At 51.3% G+C, this 25,460-nt stretch overlaps 1 protein-coding gene across 2 annotated transcripts in view; it reads right to left on the bottom strand.

Moving 5' to 3' along the window:
- CPNE9 (copine family member 9) overlaps positions 1-25,176 on the bottom strand; it is a 66,845-nt gene extending 41,669 nt beyond the window's left edge. The window contains exons 1-2 of one of the 2 annotated variants that reach the window (XM_077324844.1): positions 24,955-25,176; positions 2,837-2,877 (exon numbers count right to left, since the gene is read on the bottom strand). In XM_077324844.1, coding sequence (XP_077180959.1) covers positions 2,837-2,877; positions 24,955-25,031 — 118 coding nt within the window. In that variant the 5' untranslated portion in view covers positions 25,032-25,176. Of the gene's footprint in view, positions 1-2,836; positions 2,878-24,005; positions 24,089-24,954 lie in introns of those variants that run through there. The other variant, XM_077324845.1, reaches the window with a different exon arrangement.
- Between the last annotated feature and the right edge of the window lie 284 nt (positions 25,177-25,460).

Genomic DNA, 25,460 nt, shown 5'->3' with positions numbered 1-25,460 from the left:
CAGTACTGCCTGATTACGCAAAGCATTCATGCATGAATCAATGACTCTGCAATGCCCCCTTTATAATACTAGAATCCAGACCTGGGCGGCTCAAGTTAGCTGGATCTTGCCTGATCTTGAAAGCAGGGTTAGGCCTGGTTAGCATTTATTTTTTTATTTTACACCTCACTTTTCACTGCCCGAAGGAGTCTCAACGCAGCTTACAATCACCTTCCCCTTCTTCTTCCCACAACAGGCACCTTGTGAGGTAGGTGGGGCTGAGAGAGCTCTGCGAGAACTGCTTGGTGACAACATCCCTAAGAGAGCTGTGCCTGGCCTAAGCACTCAGCTGGCTGCATGTGAAGAGCTGGGGAATCAGACCCAGTTCTCCAGATTAGAGAATGCCACTCTTAATTACTACGCCACAGTGACTCTGGAAGTCTAGGGTTGCTACTCAGTGGCAAACCGCCTCCGTCCATCTCTTGCCTTGAATCTTGATGGGGTTGCATAACTCAGCTGCAACCGGAGGGCCCTTCCCACCCTCCAAAGCACCGGAGCCCTCTTGGGGGACGTTGGCCCCCTAGGCTTGGCAACTTGGCCTGGAGAAAAAGGGCCAGCCTGAGGCACGGGAGCGGGCTCCTTAAGCTCTGTGAAGCACGGGGGTGAATAGTGTCCTGGGTTCTAAAGCAGGAGGTGGCCTCCTGCTTACTCCCGAGCAAGGGGGCTCAAGACTGCAGCATTCCTGGGAAACAAGTCGCACTTGAGTTTCAATTCTCCCTCCCAAGTGAGTGGACACAAGGATGCAGTCGCAGGGGCTGAATTCTCCCCGCTCATCTCTGACTACAATGCCAGGGCTTCTCAGAGAGAGGGCACGGCCGTTCCACTGAGAGGGGAAAAAAATACATTTGTGGTGCAGACACTGACTCTTAGCACTCAAAGTTTCCATCTTTTCTCCAGGTGCCTCTTGACTCTGCTCCTTTCTCCCCCACATTCTTTGAATGACTTGTCGCTTTCTACATAGCTGCTTTTGTCATGCCACAGCGGAGTGGTTTTCAGACTTTCCGCTTCCAGCAATTCCTTTTCCACATTAGTCTGTCTGACAAAGAGCTCCTTGGAGCCAGCTTGCTTAGCGGTTCACAGCGGTGGCTTCTAATCTGAGGAGCCGGGTTTGATTCCCTGCTGCTCCACATGCAGCCAGCTGGGTAATCTCGGGCTAGTCACAGTCGTGATAGAAGTGTTCACACAGGACAGTCTCTCTCAGAGCTCCCTCAGCCCCACCTACCTCACGGGGTGTCTGTTGTGGGGAGAAGAAGGGAAGGCGATTGGAACCAACTTTGAGACCTGGGGCAGTTGAAAGCAGGGTATAAAAAACAACTCTTCTTCTTCAGTAGTGGTTGGGTGATCAGTGAGGGATGGGAAGGGCAGGGGGGCAGTGGGTTTAGTAGCAGAGCATTTGGTCTGCAGGATCCCTAGTTCAGAGCCTCTTGTGGCGCAGAGTGGTAAGGCAGCAGACATGCAATCTGAAAGCTCTGCCCATGAGGCTGGGAGTTCGATCCCAGCAGCCAGGTCAAGGTTGACTCAGCCTTCCATCCTTCCAAGGTTGGTAAAATGAGTACCCAGCTTGCTGGGGGGTAAAACGGTAATGACTGGGGAAGGCACTGGCAAAACCACCCTGTATTGAGTCTGCCAAGAAAAAGCTGGAGGGCGTCACCCCAAGGGTCAGGCATGACTCGGTGCTTGCACAGGGGATACCTTTACCATTACCTTTTACCTTATCCCTGGTTCAGTCCCTGATATTTCCAGTGAAAGCCAGTACTGGGGCAAATCCTTGGTCTGCCAAGGCCCGTATGGCCTACCCCTACCTGACAGCAGTTCTGCAGTCTGAGACAGGGGTTTCTCACACAATTTACTGGTTCTTACTAGATGAAAATGCCAAGGATTGAATCTGTAGAGCTCTGTATGCAAAGCAGATGTTCCTTAACTGAGCCGCAAGCCCCATCCTAAATGAATTAGGGATGCCAGCCTCCAAGGGGGACCTGAGGATCCCCAACACTACAGCGCATCTCCACACCACAGAAATGAGTTCTGGAGAAAATGGATTCCTTGGAGGGTGACCTCTGTGGCATTGTAGCACACCGAAGTTCCTGTCCTCCAGGCTCCATCCCCAGATCTCCAGGGGTTCTTGAAGCTGGACCTAGCAATCCCATTCCCCCGCCTTCTGCCAGACACCTAGGGGCAGGGGTAGTCAACCTGTGGTCCTCCAGATGTTCATGGACTACAATTCCCATGAGCCCCTGCCAGCAATTGCTGGCAGGGGCTCATGGGAATTGTAGTCCATGAACATCTGGAGGACCACAGGTTGACTACCCCTGCCTAGGGGGACCTGGCAACCCTATGTCTCATGGAGGGAGCTGCCTGCTAACCACTGAAAAAGGAGGCTGCTTTGGTTTCAGAGGAGGAGGGCAGCCATCTTGGACCATGTGGCTGCCAGGTGAGCTGATGAATATCCACGAAGAACTTGTAACCTCTTAAGTAAGGCGCTGACTCTATTTTTGACATCAGGGTATGTTTTAGTAGAGGGACAGAAGGATTGTGTTTTACTCGGTTTCTTTTGGCTCTTTTGCCTAACTGTGCTGAACTAAAAGTATGCTTTCAATCCTTGACCCTTTGACAAAACTTTTATGAATTTTCAAAGCAAATAAAAGAATGGAGGTCTTGATGTCTTCTGAGACCAGCTGATGAGACAACAGTCTTTGAGGCAGTCACAGGACTGCTGGCCTCCTGCCAACCCCACCGCCATCTCCCTCTGCTTAAGGGTGTGCCCCTTATCCCGTGGTTGTCACCGTTACACACTTACCAGGATCAGACTTGGAGAAGGTGTCCATGTCCAGCAGATTTCTGGGGAGATCCATTGGCAAAGGGGCAGAGAGAGAGAGAGAGAGAGAGAGAGAGAGAGAGAGAGAGAGAGAGAGAGAGAGAGAGAGAGAGAATCAGTTTGAAAACAGGAGACGGGGGGAGCAGAAAGGGGGGGGCGTCTGCATAATGGCCCCCAGTGAGCCTCGATTTTGTTTGCTTCCATTCCCCTCCCCTACAGCAAAGTCACCCTTTAGAGATGCCTCTGTTCTCTAATCCAGAGTGTCTTGTGCTGTTGGGTTTATTAATACATCCAAATTAAGATAATTAAAGAAGGCAATCAAATCCACGGCCAGTGACAGCTTCACACTGGAGATAAGGGAGCCGGGCGGATCCGTCAGCTCTGTGCCCCCAATAAAGTCCTTGAGAAAGAACTTCTAAATAGAACAAAGGCAGCCCAGATGAGAAAGAGATGGGGGTCACCACCAGAGTTGCCAACCTCCAGGCAGGGCCTGGAGATCTCTCCCTATGACAATTCATCTCCAGATGACAGATCAGTTCACAGCTGCTTTTGAGGGTAGACCGTATGGTATTGTACACTGCTGAGGCCCTCTCCTCCTCAAACCTCGTCCTCACGAGGTTCCCCACCCCCAAATCTCCAGGTATTTCACTATCCAGAGTTTGCAACCCAGGTCACAATGCCTCATCCTGTGTATAGCGTTCGCTCTACCCCCAAGATTGCCAGCTCTGGATAGAAAAATATTTGGAAATGTTGAGGGTGGAGCCTGAGGAGGGTTAAGGTGAGGGACTTGATGGACTTCAATGGTGAGGAAGGGGAGGTTTGGGGAGGGGAGGGACTTCAATGGGGCAAATTGACATAGAGTCCATCATCCGAAGCGGCCATCTTCTCCAGGTGAACGGATTACTGTCGCCTGGAGATCCATTGTAATCTCCAGCCACCCCCTGAGGGTTACAACAAGAAAGATGGATCCGTTTGAAGTAATAATACAACAAAGGAACAAGGACCTGTCCCCTGGCTTACGACCATAGATATTAATACAGTAAAGTTTTTCCAAAAGATTAGACTAATTCTTGAATCGTACAGAATAAAGAAATGCAAAATGAGAAACTTGTCTCTTTTCTTTTATTATGAAGGGTCCAACCCAAACGGTCTCTAGATGTGTCCCGTTTTTCAAGAAGTAATTTACCTCAGTGGTTGTCCTCTCAGTGTTTGTTCAATATAACTGATTTCCAATACGTTTCTAGCCCTCAAGTGATCGGCACTGTGAACACGGCTGGTCTGACAGTATTGGAGGAAGGAGCTGAACTTGGTGGGTGCCAGACAGTCAGGTGAGTTCTTGATTAGGCAGTTAAAATTTAAATACGCATGAGTATAATGTGGCCTTCGGCTCTGATTCGGTATGGGGACGCTTGTCAAATGACTGCTCTCATTTTATTATTATTATTGTTGTTGTTGTTGTTGTTGTTGTTGTTGTTGTTATTGTTGTTGTTGTTATTATTATCTTTCGATTTATTGCCCGCCACTCCCTTACGGCTCGTGGCGGGTTACAACATTTTAAAACCCCCAATAAAATTCATTAAAAATCCCTCAGCAACGACTACAATATAACATTATTAGTTAGCAAGCTAATCAGCCTCCCCCTCCTACTACTAGCAGGTGGAGAGGGGATAGTGATGGTACTAATCCCCAATCTCAATCCCGGGTCCCGGGTCCCGGGGGGGCATAGATGTTAGCCTCGGCTAATTTGACAAGCGTCTCCATGCTGATTCACAGCAGAGAGGACAACCACTGAAGAAAATTTCTTCCTCCTTTTTTCCCCCTTCTGATTTTAAGAGAAACTGAAATATTTTTGTGGGCCCTGGGCACTGTGCCTAATAGATAAGTCAGCCCTGGATAACCCGAGGCTCTTAACTGAGTCAGCAGGACCCCACCAGACGTAAGAAGCCCGCCAGGCCCTCAAGACATCTGCCTTCCTTTTACAACCTATTACTTATTTACAACCTATTACTTATGCTCACCAGGAAGTTTGGAAAGCCAGATATGTTTCGAGCATAATGGAACCCAACAGAACTACTGGGGTAGGAGGAACAATTTGGGAATTTGAAATCCTAAAAAGCACACACAAAAAAAATCTTTACCTTAAGACAAATACAAGACTGCCCAATGAGTAAATGAAAACATATTTGCCAGCCCCCCCCCCGCCCTTAGCACACCACCACTGTCCGTGGCTTCCACGTCTCCCTACAGATTAGAAACTAAAGAAGAAAGAGGAATCGAGTACCATTAAAAGAAGTAACCTTTTTATTAGGTAAAAAAGAACTTGTAAGTACTGCTCCTTAAAAACAAAATCCCCCCTGAGGGAGAGTTCCCTTGTGCAGAAGGGGGCAACTGAGGTGATGAAGAGCCTGGAGCACCTTTCCTGGGAGGAAAAGCTGAAGAGTTTAGACAAGAGGCGATTGGAGGGTTATAAAATTATGTACACGGTGGAGAGAATGGAGAAAGAGAGCTTTTCCTCCTTCTCCCCGAATATTAGAACTCGAGGGCATCCAGTGAAGCCGATGGGTAGACAAAAAAAGCAAGATTGCTTTACACAGAGAATGATTAAAACGTGGGATTCTCCACCAGAGGATGTAGCGAGGGCCACAGGCCGAGGCAGCTTTAGGAGGAGGAGAAGAATCACCCACTTGGGACCCCTCCCCTTCCCACCTCCTCCAGGCCCATCGCTGACCTTTTTGGGAGGGGGAGGCAGGTCAGTAGGACCATACATGGTTATATCACCTGATAAATGCTTAACTGATTTTGAAAATATATCAAAAATTAACTAGCTCCAACTCATTCAGAAAACCCAGGGCCGTCAAGAAATCGCAGAGTTTCACAAAACCCCTTCCCTTCCCTTCCCTTCCCTTCCCTTCCCTTCCCTTCCCTTCCCTTCCCTTCCCTTCCCTTCCCTTCCCTTCCCTTCCCTTCCCTTCCCTTCCCTTCCCTTCCCTTCCCTTCCCTTCCTTTGCAGCCTCATCTTTCCCCTGCTTCTCGCTTTCCCCTTCAAGGCAGCTCCAGTCTGCTTGGGGAACATTGCTGCTCAGGCATAAGACAGCATGCTGCTAAAATGTTTATCCCGTCAATTGCCTTCCTGTCCTGCTGGTCAACTGTAGCTGGGACACAAGATTTGCTTCCTCAGATTTCAGATGTTGTGCTAGAGCCTCCGGGCCCCCTTGGATGCTTCGTGCTCTGCCACGCCCCTCTTCTTACAACCAGGCACAAAACTCCCGATCTTTACTTTGTTTTGGCCCTACTCCAACCAGACACATTTTCTATTTTCCTGCCGCATCCAGGGATGTTGCAGATTCTGTCTCAATCCGAAACAGCCAAGAGCTCTGGTCATTCTAGGGGACGTTTCTAGCCCTCGAGCGATCGGCATTGTAAACACAGGTGGTCTGACAAAACTAGAGAATGGTGCTGAACTTGGTGGGCGGCAGACCGTCAGGGGAGTTCTACGGCCACGATTCATTCTGTCTATGTAGGTCAGCCTTTTTCAACCTATTGACCATGGAGGTACTGCTGAAATATTTCCCAGGCGCCAAGGTTCCAGGAAGTGATCTCATCTGGCCACGCCTCCCTGCCACACCCCCAGAAGTGAGAGGAACCTGGGGCGGCAAAGGGGTGACTGGTTGGATCACCTCCTCTTCCCACCACCTGGTCACTTGGGCAGGGGTGGGTGGGTCCACCTGTCCAAATAAGGGTAGGATTCCTTTAAAAATAGAACACTCTTTTTCTTTCCTCTTTGCTCAGTGCTGGCAAGAGCAGGCTCTCTCTTGTCATATGTACTAAACGGCTCTTTAGGGCAGCGGCTCTCCCCGGGCGCCATTTTGAAAAAAGCCACACTGCAGTACCACCGAGCCTTCATGGTACCGTGGTTGGTACCGTGCTTGGGAAACCCTGATACAGGTAGCAGATGCATCCAAATACGTCCAACTGAAGAACTGGTTCCTTCCTGTAATAGGACTTCGACTACCTCGACAGAGGCCTGGATCCCAGTGATAATTCCTGATAATGGCAAGTCCTGCCCCTGTTACAGACCTCGTATCTACCATCCATACCTTTCCTGATAGAACCTCCCCCCTCCACGGATCAGCATTTGGGAGAAGGGACTGCAGCAGGAAGGGGAGGCAGAAGAGCCAAATCCTTTTTGTTTAGCAGAAGCACCCTCCGTTAATTGGTTCTTATCCCTGGGATCCAACTCCAAGCTTTCTGATCAATATCTTGGATTATTTCTTTTCACCTAACATAGATAAGAACCACGCCGCTGTATATTCTTTTCTTGGAGAGTTCAGCTGATGTGCAGAAAGCCTAGGAGATTATTCCTTTTAAGGTTGGCTGCCTTCTTAAATCTACAGGTGCTGCTTCTGTTATTTGGGGGGAACGGGCAACTCCTTTAAAGTTTTTGTTTGTTTGCTTGCTTCGGATTTTCCTGCAAGCCTGGGGCTCTTCTGGGGTTTGTAGGAAGGTCTGCCTAGCCTGTTCACGGCCCTAATCTCTGGATTTAAGTATCCAAAGATGGGGCCATGTTGAGAGTTCGATGCCCTGAAGAGGATTAACGGTATTTATTTACATGATGTTGCAGATTTTCTGAAGAAGTGCAAAATGCATAAGCGTCACCATATTAATAAATGACTTTCTGACGGCACGGTTAGCATTCTAGACTATTCTACGTTCCAGCCACCTTCCACCTGGCCATTGCTGACTTAGTGGTTAAAAGCAGTGGATTCTAATCAGGTGAGCTGGGTTTGATAGCGCTGTTCTCACAGAGCAGTCCTGTCAGAGCTCCCTCAGCCTCACCTCCCTCACAGGGTGTCTGTTGTGGGGAGAGGAAAGGGAAGGGGATCGTAAGCCACTTTGAGATTCCTTCAGGTAGAGAAAAGCAGCATATAAGAAACAACTCTTCTTCTTCAGTAATATCAGGATTTTCTCAGCCTCACCTCCCTCACACTGTGTCTGTTGTGGGGAGAGGAAGGGAAAGGTGTTTGGAAGCCACTTTGAGACTCCTTTGGGTAGCAAAAAAGAGGCCATCAAAACCAACTCTTCTTCTTCTACCCCACCACTTATTCTTCACTTACGGGAATAATTTCCCCACCCCCCTGCTGATGAGTCCAGCAGGCTCTTTCAAGCCAGTTTGGGTTTAAAATTGCTCTTTATTCCTCTCTTTGTGTGCATTACATTCTCCCCCAGAAGGAAAGTTAGGCAGATTTTTGATTTTCATTGCAGGGGATCTAGTGCAGAGTGTGGGATCCCAAGGAAGGCAGCTTACATGGACACACATACAACAGCAGACATGCAGTCTGAAAGCTCTGCCCATGAGGCTGGGAGTTCAATCCCAGCAGCCGGCTCGAGGTTGACTCAGCCTTCCATCCTTCCGAGGTCGGTAAAATGAGTACCCAGCTTGCTGGGGGGCAAACAGTAATGACTGGGGAAGGCACTGGCAAACCACCCAGTATTGAGTCTGCCAAGAAAACACTAGAGGGCGTCACCCCAAGGGTCAGACATGACTCGGTGCTTGCACAGGGGATACCTTTACTCATGATTATCAAGAAAAGTTTGGGACCTCCTAGTTATGCACAGGGCAGTTACAAAAATGAGCCAATAGAAAGTGCAAGATGGTGAGGGGCGAGTGACCTTCACCGATGCTGAACGTCCTCAAAGGTTATTGCCAACCTGCTGTTAACATCAGAAATTGCCTGCTCTTTCCTTGCCCCAAACTGCCAATTCTCTGAAAACGTGACTCTTACAAACTGAATAAATTATGTATACAAAGTGGCTGTATGTAAATAGACTGCATTTGCATAATTCATTCTGTGCGCAGACCTGGGATTTCCTTGGGATAGAACGGGGACAGGTTTCGAAAGAGCTTCGCTTGCAATTATGGGCATTTGATGCTCTCTCTTGCCATATGTACTAAATGGCTCTTTAGGGCAGGGGCTTTGGCTTTGGCCCAGGAACATCATCTAGTGCTTCCGAGTGTGCATGTCGGCTCCCGTGCGCCTTGCCCGTTCCCCCACGTTGAATGAACCCATGCGCTATGCTGCTGCTATGCTTCTGTGGCTCCAGTCACCTATTCTGCATTCTCTCCCCCCCCCTCCCCAATCCTATCTGCTGGTTTTTGCCTCTTTAGCAGGTTGCCACCATCGGGCCAGAGGGAAAGGCGTGGCAGTGAGCAGGGCAGGAGCCCCGGCCACTGGCCACAATGGCCGTGCACTCGAATCCCAGGCAGGGCCTTCTGGGTCCTCTCTGGGCCCGCTCTTCCCAGCTTCTTCCTGCTCCTTAACAGCTGTTCCAGTCAAATTAATCTGCAGGCACTCCTGTCAAATAGATTCTGTCTGCAGAGCTGGGGCTGCCAGAGCCTTCTCTACAGCTAAATGGAGCTGAAACCACAGGCTGCTCATTCAGGGCTGCGTATGGCAAGGAGACCTTGCTGGGATGAAGAAGAAGCAGCGTTGGTTTTTATGCCCCACTTTTCACTACCGGGAGGCATCTCCAAGAGGCTTACGATCGCCTCCCTTCCTCTCCCCACAACAGGCGGCCTGTGAGGTCGGTGAAGCTGAGAGAGCTCTGACAGAACTGCTCTGGAAGAACGGTTCTAACAGGACTGTGACTGGCTGAAGGTCACTCAGCGGTCTGCATGCGGAAGAGGGAGGGGAATCAAACTCAGCTCACCGGATGAGAGGCTGCAGCTCTTAACCACAGCACCACGCTGGATCGTCCTGGGACCTGGCAAAAGCCATTCAGAGGGGGACACAGAAAGAACCCTTTTTCATTCCCCATCACAGAAACAAGCGAGGAGCTTCCCGCAGCTTCTTTTCAATGGAAACCCCCCCCCACAGCTGCTTTGGGCTGATCCTGCATTGAGCAGGGGGTTGGACTAGATGGCCTGCATGGCCCCTTCCAACTCTATGATTCTGTGATTCATTTTATTCCTTCCAGTACCCAAAAGAAGACCTGCTCTGGCTTTGCTGCAGGATTCCAGTTGCCCCCTCCCTCCCTCCCTGTTGCCCCTGCGGCCTTTGCAGCAGGGAGGGCCCATTTCACTCCTGCACAGCCTTTTCCCTGTGTTTAGTGGCCTGCCTGTGGTCTCCTGCTGTGCTTCCAATTTGCAAATCAAGAGCTCCTGCCTGGGAGCTCCACACCATTAAACTGTGTTCACTGATCCTGAGGAGGCTGCCTTGATTAAGAGCCCCGGCCACCAGCGAGCACCTAGAAATTGGCCAGTGGTTGTGAATGCGTGTGTATGTGTGTGTGCGGGGGAGGGGGGGAATGCAGCATCACCCACTTTTAGAAGTCCATCTGGGGACCAAGGGCAGGCCAATACGCTCTACACCAGTGGTTCTCAATCTGGGGGTCGGGATCCCTTTGGGGGTCGAATGACCCTTTCACTGGAGTCGCAGCAGGGCAGGCAGCTTGGGCGGGGGGACCATCCACAGAACAGCCTTGCGGGGTAGATCGAGATAGAGCATTCGTCTGTCTGGAGCAGCGGAAAAGAGCGAGATCTGCATGGTGGGACAAGAGGCAGAGCTGAACTGAGAAACGCTGGGGGGGAAAACAAATTTATATGCAATCATGAACAAGGGATCTTCACGCCATGGGTCAGTTCTGGTTTAATTTCTGTGAAAGAACAGCCTTGCATCATTTTATGGTTGGGAGGTCAACACATCATGAGGAACTGTATTAAAGGTTCATGGCATTAGGAACGCTGAAACCATTGATCTACACAAAGCCCCTGGGGTATGGCAGTTAACACATCAGGCTCCAACAGGGGAGCTCCTGGTTCAAATCAACCCCTGAGTGACAAAGCTCCCTGGGTCCTTGAGGGATGGGGGTTCACTCTTATTCTAGCCAACCTCAGAGGGCTGTTGTAAAGGTAAAACAGAAGAGAGCTACGGATGCAGCCCCAAATGCCTCAAAAGGAGCACAGGACAGACAATGTGATATTTTATCTGAAGCCGGGTTGACAGCAATTTTAATATTCATTGCAGTTTTTCATCTTGTTTGTCTTCGCATCGGTGGTCGGTCCTGAATATTTTATAGGTCTGAATCTGAGTTTTAGGGTCTGTTCTTTCAATAGCTCCAAAAGGCACACCGATGAAGGTTTTGGCTATGTGCATATATTCTTATTGTTGTGATTTATTTCCCACCACTTCCAGACTGGCTGGTTCGTGGTGGGTTATGGGATAAAATCCCACAATAAACCCCAGTTAAAAACTCACCCTTACAACACTGCAGCAGTGATAATAATTAAAACTCCCAGCTCCCCTCCCGTTCAGCAAAATGGGATGCCCAAGTTGCTCCTGGGGGGCATGTTAACAAGGGGTTAACCTGGTGGACTGTCTATGCTGAGGAGGGGGGCACAGCTCAGCTCAGCTCTGGCCTCAACCAAATGCCTGGTGGGAAAGTTCCATCTTGCAGGCTCTGCGGAACTGTGCAAGCTCCAACAGGGCTCTCAGCTCTTCCGGGAGCTCATTCCACCAGATCGGGGCTTGGATGCATTTGATTTTCAGGGCATATGCTTTCAAAAGTCAGAGCTCCCTTTGTCGGATACCTGATGAGGTGTGCTCAAACTCTGGAACCCTTATAACCCCATAAACTTGTTGGTGTCTACAGTGCTTCTGGACTCCAACTGGACGGTCCTACTGCAGATCAACACCTCTGTAGGTACTGCAATACTATAGTGAGACAAGGAGTGGGAGGGAAAGAAGAAGGAGAATTGTTTTTTAATCCCCGCTTTTCACTCCCCGAATTATTCTCAAAGCGGCCTCCCATTGCCTTCCCCACAACAGACATCCTGTGAGGTAGGTGAGGCTGAGAGTGCTCTGAGAGAAACTTCTCTGTGAGAACAGCTCTAACATGACTGTGACAAGCCCAAGGTCACCTGGCTGGCTGCATGTGGAGAAGTGGGGAATCAAACCTGGCTCGACAGATTAGAAGCCGCTACTCTTAACCACTACACCAAGCTGGCTCTCTCACCAAACTGGATGGGAATTTACTGAGATTGCGGAACATGAGTTCAGAACATTGCCCCTCTCTCCGCCGCCACCAGGACTGAATAGGGACATTGGATTCTTACCTCGGTACAGCTGCTAATTTTCTCCCTCCAAGCATTTCTCCTCTGCTCTAATCCATCGGATTATGGTAGAAAAGAACAATAGCCCTGGAGCACCTTAAAGACTAACCAAAAACTTGTAGCAGGGTAGGTCCTTGTGTCAGTCACTGCTCCAAAGCCGTGGGCAAGAGTGGGGCGTGGGGGATTACCCCTCCCCCCAAAAAACTTAAACAAAAGAAAGAATACAAAAAGCTTCTCATTGAATCAATGAAAACCTATTAACAATGGTACGCGATAGAAGAATAACGAGAAAAGAGTTTAAGTGAGAAAGAATTAATCAAGAAGTTTCATGAAGGTTCTTGAATATATTGCAAAGCCCCCTCCTTTTATAAATGCTGCGGAGGGGCCTGAGCTACTCACTTCTTCAGCAGGGGCTCCCGAGAGCTCCCACCCGGCCACCAATGCTGCTAGCCTTTAAGGTGCCACCAGACTCAGGCACTTAGCTACCACTCCGGACAGACTAACAGGGCTGCCCATCTTGATCTCAGCTGATTAGACTCTGCCGGGCATCTCTGCATCCATTACAGGCGCTCCTTACAACAGGCGAGCCACTGCCTGACTCAGATCCCCATCGCTACTCCTGTCTGAGGAAGGCCCAAAGCTTCAGCCCTGAAAAATCTCCGTCTCCAAGGTGCTCCTGGGCCTCCAATCGAACTGCTCCACCGCAGACCGACGCGGCTCCCCTCTGAAATTATTTCGTCGACATCGATTTCCCTTTATATTTCTGCCGTCCTCTTTCCCCCACTCCAATTCTTTTAGCCCTCCCTGCAGCTCCGGTGAGGCATTCGCAGGCTGGTTCTCTTTCAAACGCTGGCAAACCCCTGCAATCTGTTTTGGTTTTTTGTTTTTTTTAAATTCTGCCTGGCTTCGCGGGGGAGGAGGGAGAGGGGGCTGACTCAAGGTTTACCATCCCGGGAAACCTTCCTAAATCAAGTAGAAACCTTGTTTACTGTTCCGCCGGTGTAATTAAGGGGTCAGCTGGTGGCACCCTCTTTTCCCCCTGGGGGCGGAGAGGAGAATGAGATGAGGCAATTCAAAGGACAAGGTCACAGAAGCCCTGGAGCAGGGGTAGTCAAACTGCGGCCCTCCAGATGTCCATGGACTACAATTCCCAGGAGCCCCCTGCCAGCATTCGCTGGCAGGGGGCTCCTGGGAATTGTAGTCCATGGACATCTGGAGGGCCGCAGTTTGACTACTCCTGCCCTGGAGCATCCTTTCTGTTACAGAAGAGCAACTGGAGGGCCAAGACCCTGATCTGAGCCTTCCACTGATCTTTCTGACTCCGCAGACGCATCGCTCCCCATCAACCCAGGCATTTTCTCCGTTTTCATCAGAATGACCAGGGCAGACTTCGTGCCCGGTCGGGGGCATGGATGGGGTTGCCGGTTTTTAGCCTCTGTCCAATTAGCAGTGGGCCGATCTGTGGACCTTTACATCGGGTACCCCTGATCTCCACGCCTTGAAATGTGCACCAGCTGAGTGCAAAAGATCACAGCCAAGGGGGCAAGAGCAGGCCGGCCTAGTTATTTCCCCAGTCGCCTGGCAATGTTAGATGTGCAGGATGCTGCAAAGTCACCAGGAATGCAAATCTTAAAGGGGCTAATGGGGTTACGCATTATTATTATTATATCAGCAGCAGCATAACAGCATCTTGTTTTCTAGAACAACCTAAATGGGAAAAGGCAGGGACGAGATGTTTGCAAGCGAAGTATTAACTCAGGCAGGGGGCAAAGAGAAAAGAAATTAGCGGGGGAATCCAAAGCAGGGGGAAGAGGAGGAGGAAGAAGAGAAGGAGGAGCTGGAGGTTTTGTACCCCACTTGTTGCTACCTGAAGGAGTCTCAAAGCAGCTCACAATCAACTTCCCTTCTTCTCACCACAACAGACGCTCTATGACAGGAGTAGTCAACCTGTGGTCCTCCAGATGTCCATGGACTACAGTTCCCATGAGCCCCTGCCTGCGTTTGCTGGCAGGGGATCCTGGGAATTGTAGTCCATTGACATCTGGAGGACCACAGGTTGACTACCCCTGCCCTATGAGGTAGGTGAGTCTGAGAGAACTCTGACAGAACTGTGGAGATTGCCCAATCAAATCCAGTTTTCAAGTTTAGAGGCTGCTGTTCCTAACCACTGCACTGAGATGGGATGAACCTGAGGACATGAAGTTACGTTGAGTTAAAATTTGTTTTGGTTGGGTATGTAGGCCAACAGGAGAACTCTTGCATGCACAGAGTCCTGGTTGTGTGGAACTTCCTAATAAAAAGCTCAGCATGATGTCGTCGGGTTGCAGATCTGAATCCCAACTCTGCCATGGAAGCTTGTTGGGTGACCTTGGGCCAGCACACATGCTCAGCCTCACCTACCTCACAGGGTTGTTGTGAAAGAGAGGAGAATGCCTTAAGCTGCTTTGGCTCTCCCCTGGGAAAAAAAGGTGGGATATAAATAAATAAAATAAAATTAGGTCCACCGATTTTCACTCCAGCTCCTTTGTTAAAAGTTCTCTGATGGGATAATGTTATTCAGGATTCAAGCCTCCTGAAATCAGGGTGAAACAGCCAGATTTGCCTGTCTTCAATTCTCGCCCTACTTTGAAGGAACTCCGCCAATCTACAAGACATCTAATGCTTTTGGAGGGTTTTTTTTTTATTAAACACTTTGCTTATTGAACTGGTTCTTCATTTTGCCAAAGACAACCTCTGGAATTGTTGGAATATCCCCAAAGCAAGGAAAGGGTCTCAGAGGTAGAACATCTGCTTGGCAGGTTCAGTCCTTGGCATCTCCTGCAGAAAGGACTGGGTCGCAGATGTTGTGAAAGTCCTCCTCCAGAGCCCCTGGAGAAGCCCCTCCAGTCAGAACAGGCCTAGCCCTGACCTCAACAGATCAATTGTTATAACTTTGCATAAGGCAGCCTCGTGTGTTCATTTGGACAGGGAGAAGAAGAAGAAGAGTTGGTTTTTATATGCCGCTTTTCCCTACCCAAAGGAGGCTCAAAGCGGCTTACAGTCGCCTTCCCATTCCTCTCCAAAGCAGCAACGGGGAGAGAACTGGGAAATGGGCAAAGAAGGGGAAGGTTACACAAGAAAAATAGGGGATGATAAAGAGAGGGGCAAAATGAGCGTTGGAGAAGAAAGAAAGAAAGAGCGTTGGAGAAGAAAGAAAGAAAGAAAGAAAGAAAGAAAGAAAGAAAGAAAGAAAGAAAGAAAGAAAGAAAGAAAGAAAGAAAGAAAGAAAGAAAGAAAGAAAGAAAGATTTCTCCAGGAAGATTCATTACATAGTTCTAATAACTACCATTAGTCAGCGGGAAGACTCAGAATGCTTGAAACAAAATGCTTTACATTAATTATTCTATTACTTTTTATGACATTTAAATATTAGAAGAAGAAGAAGAAGAAGCAGAAGAAGAAGAAGGAGACAATGACGACTCTACCAGGGAGAGTCTCAAAGTAGCTTCCAATCACCTTCCCTAACAGGAATAAACGGATTTGGTCGTGAACCCAGAATCTTAAACATGTTAAATTCCTCCCGAGGCAATCAGGTGAGGATCATCTTGGCTGACTTGCGCATTGTGCGTATTCTCATTTATTTTATTTATTCCTTGCTGGAACGCCCCTCTCCAAAAAGGTCTCAGGACGGCTTACAGCAAGAGTAATAATCTTGTCCAGTTAGGGAACTGAGTGGGAATCAGTCCAGGACTGACATCCCGGTTCCAGCTTTGAGAGACCAAAATCGACATGGTTCAAGCAACAGAACCCAACTCTGGTGCCAAAAAGTGCCCAATTCCCTATTCAGTGCCTGTACGCATTAAGCAGATCAGCCTCCCTGGTTTTGCCCTGCCCCATAAGTGACAGGGCAGGCACACCACACGGACGCCTCCCCCACTCTCTCTCTCGCTGGGCACCCCACAAGCAGCTCGAATCCAGACCCACCCTCCTGCCAATGACCATAAAAAGCAGAGCATCAAAGGAATGACAAAATGTACAGGCAGCTGCTTTGAGCCCCCCCATCAGGGAGAAAAGTGGGCTATAAATGAAAGATAAGTCTACTTGAAGAACATCTAAAGATCTGGAATAACTAGAGTTGGGTCCAGTTGGTCTCACAGGCGCTTCTGGGCTAAATCTATCTTACTGCAGACAGATGCAGGTGGGTAGCCGTGCTGGTCTGAAGCGAAGGAACAAAATCTGAGTCCAGCAACCCCTTTAAGACCAACAAAGTTTAATCCTGGACATGAGCTTTTGAAAGCCTGGCTGTCAGCTTTCCCGTGCTTGCACCCAGAATTTGCCTTTGTTGGTCTTAAAAGGGCTGCCAGTCTCCGACTTCGCTCTGTTGATTTAGGCCTACACGCCAACCCCCTGAAACGGAGCCTGCAATGCGCGGTTAGGACTGAGGGCTTTGACTTTCAAAGGGCTGCCCTGACCTTAGCTGTCTTCTTTGGATCAATCCCTTCTTCTCTTTCTTCTCTCTGTCCTCCTTTTGGCATCATGATTGATGGGCATCACCCCCTCCTTTCGGGGGCTTTCCGCACTCTTGGGAAGGCAACAGACTTTGAAGGGGAAAAAAGGGAAATTGGAGATACTTGGGAGGCTGAGTTCTGCCTATTTCAGCGGCTGCTTGGTTCCAACAGAGATGCTCCCAATTACTGTCTACGTTCTTGCTTTTGGTGAGGGAGAGCAGGAAGTTGTACTTGTGGGAGTCTGTACGGGGCTTTTTACCCACTCCCAGTCCAAATAAATCCCTGGCATCTACACTTAATTCGATTTCCATTTTGATTTGGGGTGCCTTAAAATATCCCTCTGCATGATTGATCTGAAGTGACCCTACCTTTCCCCCGCAATATCCAGAAGTGGATATAAGCCTTGTTATTTGAAAAACCAACATCAGGAAGTGTGCAGATTCCTACTTTGTGTGAATAAACTCCCTTCTCCTTGCGTCATAGCAAAAGCAGTCTTCCCTGACTGGCCAGGGCGTCAGTTCAAAGACTTCCTGGTTCCCGGTTGCAAGGCTTCCCTTAAAGTGACTGTGCTCCATAAGCCCTTATTTCTCTCAGCAGATATCTGTCTCTTGGATTTATTCCCCTTTGCTGTCTCCAATTTTCTTCCCCCCTTGAAGAAAAGAGACTCCTGCTGCACTTGACTCCCCTCCCCACTGAGCCTCTCCCAACCACTTTCTGTTTCAATGGGGGGGGGGCGATCAAATCAATAGGAATTCAGTAGGATCCACAAGGGAAAAAACAAAGTAAGTGCAGAATCAGCCTAGGTGATGTTTTACTGTTTTACTGTTGACACAACTGGCCAGCTTCTGTGTCTTTTGGAGGGGGATTTTACTTTTTAACCAGCATGGCTGCTAAAACCTTCTCTCTCCCCCCCCCCCCCAAATTGTATTAGAAGTTTTAATACAGATAGATAAAAATGCTAAGATATATGTATAAGAAACCAATAAAAGATTGGAAGGAGAGAAAAAGAACACAGAATAGACACCGTATTTTCCTTACAGGAAGCTTTAAAGTTTCCTGTTGAAGAGGCAATGAATTACTGCCCAACAATGCAAACTTGTTTCAATGCTCCAGCCTACCCCCTCCTTCTCCCCCTGCTGCCGAGAACCCTGGGCCGCCCAACGGCAGGCGCATCGTGGAGCACGACGGGGTTGAAAAGCAATTGCAAATCAGCCTTCCTTCGCAGGCGCCAATCGATTCTGAAACCCAATTTGAGCACACTCTGAACGGCTTGTTTTTCACATGCCAGAAACTCCAGCACCGAGAAGCGCCTGACGGCTTTTAATCCCGGCAGCAGGAGAAGAAGGGCTTTGCAGTGACCCAGGCGCACTGATCGGCCTCATGCTCGGGCCATGCGCCCCCCTGGAAGGCCTCCTCTTGCTGGCAGTCAGCAAAGGAGGTGCCCTTCTTCCCAAGTTGAGGACTGCCAGAGCTGGCATCGGGGGGGCGGCACCCGCAAGGGCCACAGGGCCTCACAGAGGGCTCACCAGCCAGTGGCAGAGCTATAGGTTGAGGTTTCGGAATTACCATCAAGGGATCCCCCTAGAGCAGGGGTAGTCAACCTGTGGTCCTCCAGATGTCCATGGACTACAATTCCCATGAGCCCCTGCCAGCTGGCAGGGGCTCATGGGAATTGTAGTCCATGGACATCTGGAGGACCACAGGTTGACTACCCCTGCCCTAGAACTGGCGAGGTCAGGTACCCCACTCCTAAGGAAAGAGCTCAGGACTGCAAGCTGGACAGGGGTAGGGGGAGGGAATGGGGGATTAACTCCAACTAATTTCCATATTTAATGTGTTTTAATGTGGGGGGGGGATTTTAAGGGTTTTGTGTTTTTTAAGGGTTTTGTGCTTTTACCATTTGATTGTAAACCGCGGCGAGTCTTTGAGAGCAGCGGTATATAAATCAAAGAATGAATAAACAAACAAACAGTCAATCCCTCATGTCCCCGGGGAAGAAATACCTGGATAAAGCAGAGGGCAAGAGACTTTCCACTGGGCACCCCCCTTCCCAGTGGGCCCACTGTGAAGTTGCCAGATCCCCCCTCCCCTGGCCATCAGCAGGGGATGGGGTTTTTTTTTCAGGGGGGGGAGTTGCCAGATCCAAGTTTGGAAAAACCCTGGAGATTTGGGGATGGAGCTTGGGGGAAGACAAGGGCCTCAGCAGGCTCCCGAGCCCCCCGCCCCCATTGTGCCCATTTCCCCTGATCTTGGTTGTCTGGAGGTGAGCGACATTTCTGAGGGTTCCCCAGGCCACCCCCGGAGTCCAGCATCCCTCGCTTGGAGATCCTTGCAACGTTTCAAGACTGCTTGCTGGCTTTTCTGCACTCTGTTCTTTCCAGGGTAGCCACGACAGATAGGAAGGGCAGCCATGACGGGGGGAAGGAAGGAAGGAAGGAATGGCCGGAGAGCAAAATCGTGCTGGGTGGGGGTGTAGGGGAGCCGTAGTGGGGGGGGGCCACCCCAGATCTGTGGGGAACCCTGAAGGCGGGAGGGACGGGGGGGAAGCTGCCTGGGAAGCAGTTGGCTCCCTCCCTGTTCTCCCCTTCCGGGCCCGCTTTCCTCGTCCTCTGCTGTCAGAGTGGAGGAGAAACCCGGAGCCGCTGCTGCCGCTGGCCCACCCTGACCCAGGCAGCTCCGGCTTATCTCTGGAGAGAAGAAGTTTGCTGCTTAGTGAAGCTGATCTGCCCTGACTAAGCAAATGCCGGGTGCCCGAGCAAGGAAGCTGCTCTCTGCCACCGGAGAGGGAGGGTTGTAGCCGGCGATGGGGAGGATGCAGCTGCAGCTCCTTCTGGCTCCTCTGCAGGAGAGAGGGCGGTCTCTTGCCCCACAGAATTGCTCCAGCTATTGGGGGACGGGAGACCCCTCCCTGCCTCTGAACACCCCCTATGCCAAAGGCTGATTTCTTTGCATCAGGGCGGGCTGGGGCTCAGCGGAGGGCATCTGGGGGCATGCAGAACGTCCCCGGTTCAAGCCTCGGCTTCTCCAGCTACAAAGAGCAGGTGGGAGGTGATGTGGAAAACCCTTTCCCCAAGACCCTGGAGAGCTGCTGCCGGTCAGAAGAGGCAGGACCGCTCTCGACGGCCTTAACTCAGTGCATGAAGAAGAAGAGTTGGTTTTTATTCTCTGCTTTTCACCACCCAAAGGAGTCTCAAAGCACCTTCGGAGTCAGTGGTTAAGAGTGGCGGATTCTCTTCTGGTGAGATGGGTTTGATTCCCCACTCCTTCACATGAAGCCAGCTGGGTGACCACGAGCCACTCACAGTCCTGATAGTGCTTTTCTCACAGAGCGCTCCTGTCAGATTTCTCTCAGCCTCACCTACCTCACAGGGTGTCTGTTCTGGGGAGAGGAAGGGAAGGCGATTGTTAATCCACTTTGAGACTCCTTCAGGTAGAGAAAAGCGGCATATAAGAACCAACTCTCCTTCTTCTTCAGTAATCTCAGGCCTCTCTCAGCCTCACCTCCCTCACAGGGTGTCTGTTGTGGGGAGAGGAAAGGGATGGCGATTGTTAATCCGCTTCGAGACTCCTTAGGGCAGTGAAAAGCGAAGTATAAAAACCAGCTCTGCTTGTAGGCCAATTCACAGTGATGGAGTATAAAAACCAACTCCTTCTTCTTCACAACAACCCTGCAAGGTAGGTGAGACCAAGTCAATCCCAAGCGTGGGATCAGTCCAAGGACCCCCAAGCAAGGCCTTAGAAACTCTCAGAACACCTTCCTCTGTCCCTGAGCAGAAAACTAAGGCAACCTCTTCTGCAGGGACCTCCAGCCTTCCGTTCCGAGGTCTGTCAGGCAGACTTGCTTCTGTGACTCTCAGCACCAGCCAGCCTGGAAGGCAGCCACCCTGCCCTCCAGAGGCTTTGACCCACAGAGGCTCTATTGATGCCTCTCTCTGTTCGGGGGTGGCATTTCCTGCCCTGTGCCAGGGGGTGGTATAAGGATTTGCGGGGCCCGTAGCCCCAGAGGCATTTTAAGCATTCATGGGGCCCTGGCACAGTACGATTGCAGCAGGAGCAGCCAGGTGCCACTCTGAGTGTCCTTAAAGAGGGGAAAGGGGGGGGGGAGGAGAGATGCTATGGCCTTGATCCATGGGAGGGGAGGCACTTCGCGGGGTCCATGAAAACATGGGGCCCCTAGCTCACACCACACATTCCACATGGATAAACCCTCCATGCCTGTACCTGCCTGGCCCCCTAGCAGAGAACCGATTCAGCTTCTTGAGCCGTGGCACAGCCTCGCCTGCTTGCAAGGAGACCAGATCCCTTCTGCTCATGGCTGGGGGGGGGGGGCACGGCGGCATGGATTTCTGCTCCGCTCCCAGCCAAGTGGGTGGATGCCTATCGCCCGTGGAAACCACTCTCCTCTCCCTGACTGGAAGATGGCTTTTTTCCCCCTCTCTGGCCATTCAGGTCTATTTTTAAACTCAGCCTCCAGGGACTGGGGAAGATTGGCTAGAGGCATTGTGCTGGATGAAGCCTTCACCCAGCAGTCCAGGACCCCCATCTCCCTCTCTCTTTCTCTCATCGGCCCCTCTGCTCCCTGGAGCGTCATTCATGGCCAGCAGCCCCTCAGCCTCTGGGTCCCACCATGGAAGGAACAGTTTTGCTCTTCATCCACGGATGCTCAGGAGGTCTAATGTTCAACGCCATCAAATCCTGCCACCAGGTGTTTTTGGACAAAGCAGAATGCCAAGCAAACTGTATTTTGCGACGAGAATAACTTAGGCATGGGCAATGTATTTGCACAGATATACTCAAGCGCAGGGGTAGTCAGCCTGTGGTCCTCCAGATGTCCATGGACCACAATTCCCATGAGCCCCCTGCCAGCAAACGCTGGCAGGGGCTCATGGGAACTGTAGTTCATGGACATCTGGAGGACCACAGGTTGACTACCCCTGCTCAAGCAGAACACTCATAGAATGGCCAGGAGAAAGCGGGTTCAGCCTTTGCAGGGTAACTGGTTTGAGATGTCGAAGCAGGAGGGGAGAAAGAATTAGTAGATCGGGTGGGGAAAAGGGGGCAATGACAGGGAGTCGTCCTATGAGATCGGCATCCCCGTCAAAAGCTTCTTTCAGCGTCTCTCTAGGCTTCTAAGCTTGAGGGAGAAATGGAGCACCTTTCTTAGACTTGAGGATCATGAGGGCTAGAAACTCTCTGACCTTTTTGTGATGGAAGCATCAGGACTCTGAGCTGGGTTTTGACTGGGCTGGCTTTGCTGCTAGGCAGTGAGGCCGGGTCTTGCGAGGAGTTGGAAGGGGCCATACAGGCCCTTCTAGTCCAACCTTTGAGTCCTACTTAATGCAAGATCAGCCTCGAACATCCCTGGCAAGCTGCTTGAAGACTGACGGTGAGGGAGACCATTCCGCTGCTGAACAACTCTGACAAAAATGTTCCCCCTAATACCCAGCCGGTACCTCTCCTCCTGTAATTTAAACCCATTATTGTGAGTTCTGTCCTCTGCTGCCAACAGGAATAGCTCTCGGCCTTCCTCTAAGTGACAGCATTTTGAATGCTTAACGGTATTATCATCCACACTTCAGCAGAACCAAACTGGCCTCTAAGCATGGGGAGGGGGGAGAAGAAGAAGAAAGAGGAGAAGAAGACAAAGAAGAAGGAGGAGACGAAGAAGACGAAGAAGGAAAAGAAGAAGAAGACGAAGACGAAGACGAAGACGAAGACGAAGACGAAGACGAAGACGAAGGAGAAGGAGAAGGAGAAGGAGAAGGAGAAGGAGAAGGAGAAGGAGAAGGAGAAGGAGAAGGAGAAGGAGAAGGAGAAGGAGAAGGAGAAGGAGAAGGAGAAGGAGAAGGAGAAGGAGAAGAAGAAGAAGAAGAAGAAGATGTTTCTGAAGCCGTGCATGGATGAGAACAGTCCTCTCTGATCTGCAGCGCTCCCCCTCCAAGAAGTTAGGTAGCCAGAGAGCCGAGAAAAAGGGGCCTTGCAGGAGACACAGTTCCGTGTGCAGAAAAGAGCCACACCAACATTTCAGGACGTGTTCCTCTTTGCTGTTCCAAGAGCCTTTTCCAAAGCAGAAGGGACACCCCTCCACACGAGGAAATCCCTCCTGCTGGTTTCCCCCACCCCCAGACAGATGCCCATGGCATCGACTTGGGGAAGGAAACAAACCGGCAGATAAAAGAAGGCAGATCTCCGTGTGTGTGGGCTGGAACGTCTGAACAGCCCTGGAGCAAGTGAGCCCCTCGGGCGGACCTCCACTCTGTGCGATCCTCAAGGAAGCCAAGTCTGAACGGAGCAGACCCGGCGGCATTGCTAGCACTGCAGGCTCCGCTTGGCTCGTCTTGCTCCTGGGAAGGGACCAGTCTCTTTCCAGTTCAGCAGCCCACCGGGGTTCAGCTGGCCCTTGAGGAAGCCTCATCCCCGTTCTTCCCCAGCAAGGAGATCAGGAGATCACTGAGCTGCCCCTCCACGTGACTTGAGGAAACCAGAGGTGCAGTTTTGACACACGTTTACCTGGACGAGAGCCCCGCTGAACAGAAAGGGGCTTTTTTTCTGAGTAACCATGTCTAGGATTGCACCAGGGGTGTGCAACTCAACTCAAAAGCTTGCACTGCCCCTTCCAGAATTGGATCTGACGCAAGGTGTCCCCTGATCTACCTGGCACTTCCCATCTGCATCTAATTGCTACCTGTTCTGCTCCCCAGCGCAATGCCGGGGGCAGTTCCGCAGCCTCCTCCGGAGCCCCGAGGGAAGGAAAGGGCTGGCGGAGGCGGAAGAAAACATTTTGGCCTTAAACATCCCCTTGCGCTCCAGTCAGGATTTGGTTCGCCTTGAGGAGCGAGTGAGGACAGGGAACTGGGCACCCCAGAACACGGGCAACCTTTCAAGACTGAGCTAGAGTCTCCGAAGGGCCTGATGCAGCCTTCCCCGGGACTGTTCCACTTCAGCATTCAGCGGAAGGAAAGCCCAGGAAATCTCCCGTAGGGCAAAAACACAACAACAGCAGCCTGTGGAAAGGTAGAGACACATAACGTCAAGTTCTACCCAGGCTCCACTGTTCACATGCAGGTAGGTGGTGGCGATGGAGGGTTTAAATAACATAAAGGAGGGTTTAAATCAGGGGTGGTCAAACTGCGGCATTTGCTGGCAGGGGCTCATGGGAATTGTAGTCCATGGACACCTGGAGGGCCGCAGTTTATCTACCCCTGGTAAATACATGACACTCCCCCTCCCCCCCAAAAAAAAACATTCTGCTGTGGTCCAGTCACTGGAGAACTGGGCTAGGAAGTTATTCTGACTGCCCAGTTTGATTGTGGGTTAGCCGACAGGCATCCTTTGGAGATGGGAACTTGGCCAGGCTGGCCCATCTTGGGAATTAGATATCATTGTAGTGGGACTTGCCTCTCCGCCCACCCCAGACCAGACCGGCTAGCAGCAATCCTGGAAGTTGTGTGGGTTTGTTTTGCCCAGGTGTGGCTCACTTTCTTGAGATCTGTGGTCCCTCTCTCTCTCTCTCTCTCTTTTGTAGGTTTCCCTGCCGCTGCACCTGGCAGCACACCTTGTATTCTTCTGCTTCTGACAACTGCAACTTGTAAGGGCGGGCTGATGGTTAGGGGGTTGGCGCATGGATGGGTAAGAACTTGGAGTTCATGGCCCCCTGGTTCTTTCCAGCCCTCGGGTTCAAGCACGCTGCTTTGGCACAAAGAGGCTTGTACCGGGGGAGACCCGCGTGCATCTGGACGGAGAAGACGACATCTGGACACAGTGGGAGAAGAAGGAAGGGAACATCCGGGGCAAATTGCTCAAGGAAACATCCAAAGCAAAACACATGCATGAAAATAAAATGTTCTGACAAAGATATATATAGAGACACAATATGAGAGGTTGACACTGTATGCGCCAACCCGAAGGCGCACCGCAAGCACCTGCACATCCCTCAGGATACATGAATGGAAACAGACCACAGACCTGAGAAAGATCAGGTTGCTGGGGGGGGGGGGGAAGGGGAGACCCCTATGCGCATGCATGCTCGTGAATCAACATTACCACCAAAAGACACAGGCATACATGGAAATGTCATACAAAACGGACTAGTATCGTACACATGAGCGATACCTGTTTAAACTGTACAAGCGCCACTCAAAATAAATGCGCACCCTGCCCAGTGCCCCGCTACCCTGGCGTTGCACCCCTCTGACCATTCCTTGGGCTCATGAAACAGAAAGGATTCGTTGCAACAAATCTGGGAGTTGTGCGCTCAGAAATCCACACTGCACCGGATGTTCAGCCACTTTTCGAGGAGTGCACCCCCCCCCCCATGCTCCCCAGCACTGTTTACATCCAGGCAAACCCATGCTCATCATGGAACCTTTCCCGGAGGGAGGCGTTTCCTCCTGCCCTCCCTCCCCCCAAGCAGGGGACAGCTGGGCTGGCCTCCTCTCCTCTCCTCACCGGGGGAGGGGTTGGAATCAGGGGTGCCTCCCGCCCCACCCCCCTGCCCTCCTCACCTGCAGGACACGGTGAGCTCCACCTTGGTGGCGGGGACTCGGGAAGGAGCGGGCTCCAGGTCTCCCGGCGATGCCATCCCCGCGGGGCTCGGGCGGCGTTAGGGGCGCAGAGGGGCGCGCTCCATGGGGCGGAGGGGCGCCAGCTCCGAGGCGCCGCCGAAGCGTCCTCCGATCGCGGCTCCCGCTCGCTCGGTCTAGCCGCGTCCGCTCCCGCTCCAGGTGGCAGCACGTGTGGATGGGGGGCAGGGAGGGCGGGAGGGAGGGAGGCGGGGAGGGCGCCCCACTCGCCAGCCCTTCCTCGCCGCTCCCCAGGGGGCGCCCTGGTGCCGCCGCCGCCGCCGCCACCACGCAGAGAGCTCTCCGAGGTGCTGAAGCGCGGCCGCCCGGAGGAGAAGCCCGTCCCGTCCAGTCCCCTGCGCCCGAGCGACGCTTTGCGAGACTTGCGGGCACTTTGCGCCCAAGAAGAGCGGCGGCGGCGGACCCTCCCTCCGCTCCACGCCCTCTCC

Source organism: Paroedura picta, chromosome 3 (genome assembly GCF_049243985.1).
Source record: "Paroedura picta isolate Pp20150507F chromosome 3, Ppicta_v3.0, whole genome shotgun sequence".
In the NCBI taxonomy this organism is placed as follows: domain Eukaryota; kingdom Metazoa; phylum Chordata; class Lepidosauria; order Squamata; family Gekkonidae; genus Paroedura; species Paroedura picta.
This window is presented reverse-complemented; position numbering and strand designations above follow the sequence as displayed.